Source organism: Topomyia yanbarensis, chromosome 3 (assembly GCF_030247195.1).
Source record: "Topomyia yanbarensis strain Yona2022 chromosome 3, ASM3024719v1, whole genome shotgun sequence".
Classification (NCBI taxonomy): Eukaryota; Metazoa; Arthropoda; class Insecta; order Diptera; family Culicidae; genus Topomyia; species Topomyia yanbarensis.
In genome coordinates, this window is record NC_080672.1 from 25,177,978 (window position 1) to 25,181,935 (window position 3,958).

Here is a 3,958-nt window from a genome sequence, read left to right on the forward strand (position 1 = left end):
GGCATAGGGTCTGTAGAGCTAATTAGCAATTGATTTGAGAGTTTTCCGAAAAAAGCTCAAAACAGTTGCCGGTGTTGTATATAATAAAAATTCTGGAACACTTTACTTGCTAAATTACATTAAATGAAAGTCGAAAAAGTTTTTCTGAACAAAACGACTACCACACAAAACGAAAACATTTTTTTTATCATCGAACGGCTTTCCGTACACAAAAATAAAGCCGGTTTTTGCGTGTCATTGTCTGATAGTCACGACTGATTGTATTGCGAACCACACTATATTGTATATTAAGGAATTGTACCAACACTATTCGCCGTTCTTCAGTGATTAAAAAGGCTATCAGCTGATTGTTGGCGCAATATGAGCGACAGTTTGCTATCACGTGAGCAAGCGCTTTGTCTCGAAAATTAAAATCATTCACAATCAATTACTTAGGGTTGCAATAAGAAGTGATAAGATCATGGTTTAAATAGCGTTAAGAGCAATATGAAAAGATCATTTTTTTCGTTTGCACGAATACAAAAGTCACTAAAGCCGGAATGCGATAATGATATGCGAATTGTTGGCCGAGTCTAGTTCAGTTACCCATCAGTTGCACTCGAGTAAGGACTTGGTACCTTGCTCGATTGCTAACGCACAGCAAACATGAAGATAAGAACAGTGATAATTTCCATCGCTTTTTGCGTGGTACTCAGTGAGCAGGTAAGTCTGGTTTTGTTAAATTTTATTATTGACTCATTCATGCTTAAGATTGTAGAAATCTTCTCCCTCCGATGATCACTATTGGGCGGGAGTCGTGGAGTTTAGCTACAAAGAGAAAGAAACTGAAGCCCCCGATGTCAACACAGCTAAAAATCTCGAACGATATATTGAACTTATCAATTCGACGGAAGCAGATACTGTAGACATTATGGTCTTCCCGGAGTACGGATTAAACGCAATTGAAACGGCCTCGTTCGTTCCTGCCCCTTCCGAACGCATCGCTCCCTGCAACAACTATGAGTACGAGTCTATCGTTCGTGATCTATCCTGCATGGCTAAAGTTCGTCAGAAGTATTTGGTTGTCAATCTCGTAGAAAAAGCACTCTGTCCCGAAAATGACGATTGGAGGGTATGTGCACCTGATGGACTGTATCGCTTCAATACGAACGTAGTGTTCGACCGAAACGGGTTTGTCATCGCACGCTACCGGAAGTACAATCTTTTCGGTGAACGCGGTATAAATACTACCCTTTCGGCTGAATCGGTTCGGTTTGAAACGGATTTTGGAGTTACATTCGGTACGTTTATCTGTTTCGATTTGATGTTCGAAAACCCAGCCTTACAGCTGATCCGCGATGGGGTAACCGATATCATATTTACAACTATGTGGTTTTCGGAGTTGCCCTTCCTGAGCGGTGTTCAGATTCAGCAAGCATGGGCGTACCAGAACAATGTTAACTTCTTGGCATCGGGGGCTAGCCATCCAGCAATAGGAAGCACAGGGACGGGAGTGTTTGCTGGAAAGCATGGACGTATCGTAGCCGTTATGAACTACCAAGCAGATGTGTGAGTAGTTAACGATTATTTTCTGTATTTTCAAAAAACCAAAATTTAATATCTTACAGCAAGTTGTACGTAGCTCAGGTACCGAAGATAGACAAACCACAAGCTACAATAGCACGACAACCCATCATAAAGTATAACCCGTCCGAAATGAGTAGCCTGAAACTGAAACGTGACCAAATCGATGCCTACGAAACAGTCAATCTACGTCTGGAAAGCAACAGCGATTACAAACTAACATTGTGTCAAAATCAACTTTGTTGTAATTTCACTCTCAACTATACCTTTACTCTGCCGACATCTAATCAGGTGAGTCCAATATTCGCCGATTGTCTAAAGAACCGTCTAACCGTCAATATTGAGCAGCAATTCTATCGCTACCGGTTGGCTGTGCACAACGGGATTCGCACGTTTGATGGATTTGCAGACGGTACTATCACAACTTGTGCCATCTTCGCCTGTGCAGGAGACAGGCTGGAGTCCTGTGCGACACGTTTCGATAATCCAGCTGCTACGGCTGACGCCTTTCAATTTCACTCAATCGACCTGCATGGAGTGTTTCCTAGTAGTGAGGATGTGTTCCTGTTGCCGAACAGTGTCGATATGAGTATTATGCCCCTAGAGGTGGACGAATTCGTGTATAGTGAGCGGCAGTTCGTTCAAGATTCGTATGTTGTGTTTGAGGTGCTATATTGATCGGAGTTTACTAACTTTTCGTTTTACCTTTTTAGCGTGACTTATAAAGAAATTCGTCACACATTGATTAGTCCTCGATCGGATCTCTTCTCGTTCGCCATTTGGGGCCGAAAGTTTGTTAATAAGGACAACGGAGCCGATGCTGCCGTGGTCAGTGCCGTGTTAGTATTATTTGCTTTTATTTGTTCTTTTGTAGTTATGTGATTGTCAACACTACACAGCGGATCACTTCTTCAAATCCTTGGCCAAAAAGTGATTAGTTCTAGTTTTAGACCATTTCTGAAAATTTTACAAATTTCCCAACAGGATTGAAACGTTAATTTTAAATAAGCCAAATTAACAGTTTCAGCTTCGCAAATAAACGAAAATAATATAGACGACTATCACTGAGTAATTTTTAACGCTTATTTATCATCTTTGCAGTTTTTTTTTCTTATACGAATAACCTTTTTAATATTTTCAAAAAAGATTGCCTTATTCTATTTATATTTTAATAAATTGTCCTAAATTTTTAAATGCCTGCAGAAAACGTAATGGATTTTATTGGAATTTGTTATAGAAAGCTAACAAATAACATAGAGAATCGTGTCACACAGAACTTCCTTTTAGCTCAAAATTATTTTTAAAATATAAAGTTTTGTACTCCCCATAACAAAAAAATCATGAAAATGACTCTTCTGATCTCAGAATGATTAGGTAAAATAAAAACAGAAATATTCTCAAACGTTATTCTCAATTAATACTCTAGAAATGAACCACCTGACAATAAGTCTATATTTTGTGGTCCTGGTCTGGATTTAAATCGAGTTGCTCTTCTGTGTACTGTTGCATTTTATTGAGTCGTATATTATACATATTGTTGTATTTTATTGTTCTAGGAAAACATCACACGAAGAATTATAACTGCAGTCCTTTAGATGAAAATGAAATCGAATAAATGCTATCAAAGATCTGATGTAACCAACATCGTTACAAAAGAGATATTTTACGCAATGCTCGAACGCTTATAAAGACTTCACATCCGATTCTTGGCGCAATTACAGGGCTTATTCTACTACTACTACTGCTACTGGTGCTAAAAATCCTGAGCTGATTGACTGCTGCAAAAAGAGACTAGTTCTCAATAGGTTTAAGAGCTTTTCTTAGTTTATATATGTTAGTATAAGTACGAGGTCCTGTATCCAACAGTCGCTTCAATAACTTATTTTACTGCAATTTTCTCTTGGTTGATTATTATAACAAATATAAAAACCTGTTTCAATCAACCATGTGGTGCAATTTTGTCTTTCTCATTCATCAAAGCTATGATTTGATAGCTGGTTACGTACAATATAACATTGTGGAAAAGTCTTCTACATTCTTAATACACTTGGTCAGGCATTGCATTTATCGCTCAAATGAGTAAATGCGCCCGGATAGTTTACTACTGCGACAATAAAAACTCACATTTTCACACGAAAAGTTATTGGCACTCACACAACTTCTCCGGATAAATACAACGTGTTATTTCTCCGGATAAATAAAACAGCCGGAGAATGAGTGAATGAGTTTATCACGGTATCCTTTTTGCGTTCCCTGCTTTGCTGTCGTTATTCCAAAACACGATAAAACAAGTCTATCATACTTCTTCGCCGCTTTTCTTTGTAATTAAGTGTATTTTTTGAAGTTTTTATTGATTTCCACGAAATTAAAATCTTGTCACCTTCTCCGGCGAGGA

The 3,958-nt window shown here is 38.4% G+C and overlaps 1 protein-coding gene across 2 annotated transcripts; it reads left to right on the forward strand.

The window, feature by feature from the left end:
* Nucleotides 1-309: 309 nt before the first annotated feature.
* On the forward strand, nt 310-3,463 carry LOC131693994 (vanin-like protein 1). 2 transcript variants are annotated; one of them, XM_058982321.1, is made up of 6 exons: nt 310-702; nt 758-1,548; nt 1,608-1,854; nt 1,912-2,213; nt 2,277-2,402; nt 3,120-3,463. In XM_058982321.1, exons 1-6 carry the CDS (start codon nt 646-648, stop codon nt 3,142-3,144), a joined length of 1,548 nt encoding a protein of 515 aa, XP_058838304.1. In that variant the 5' UTR covers nt 310-645; the 3' UTR covers nt 3,145-3,463. The 2 variants fall into 2 exon arrangements, with proteins under 2 accessions (XP_058838304.1, XP_058838303.1); XM_058982320.1 differs by lacking the exon at nt 3,120-3,463 and having other exon boundaries at nt 2,277-2,621.
* The last annotated feature ends 495 nt before the right edge of the window (nt 3,464-3,958 follow it).

Coding starts and splice junctions, on each gene's coding strand:
- LOC131693994 (XM_058982320.1), top strand. CDS start 646: ATGAAGATAAGAACAGTGATAATTTCCATCGCTTTTTGCGTGGTACTC. Junction 1,855..1,911: donor CTCTGCCGACATCTAATCAG/GTGAGTCCAATA, acceptor AATATTGAGCAG/CAATTCTATCGCTACCGGTT. Junction 2,214..2,276: donor CGGCAGTTCGTTCAAGATTC/GTATGTTGTGTT, acceptor TTACCTTTTTAG/CGTGACTTATAAAGAAATTC.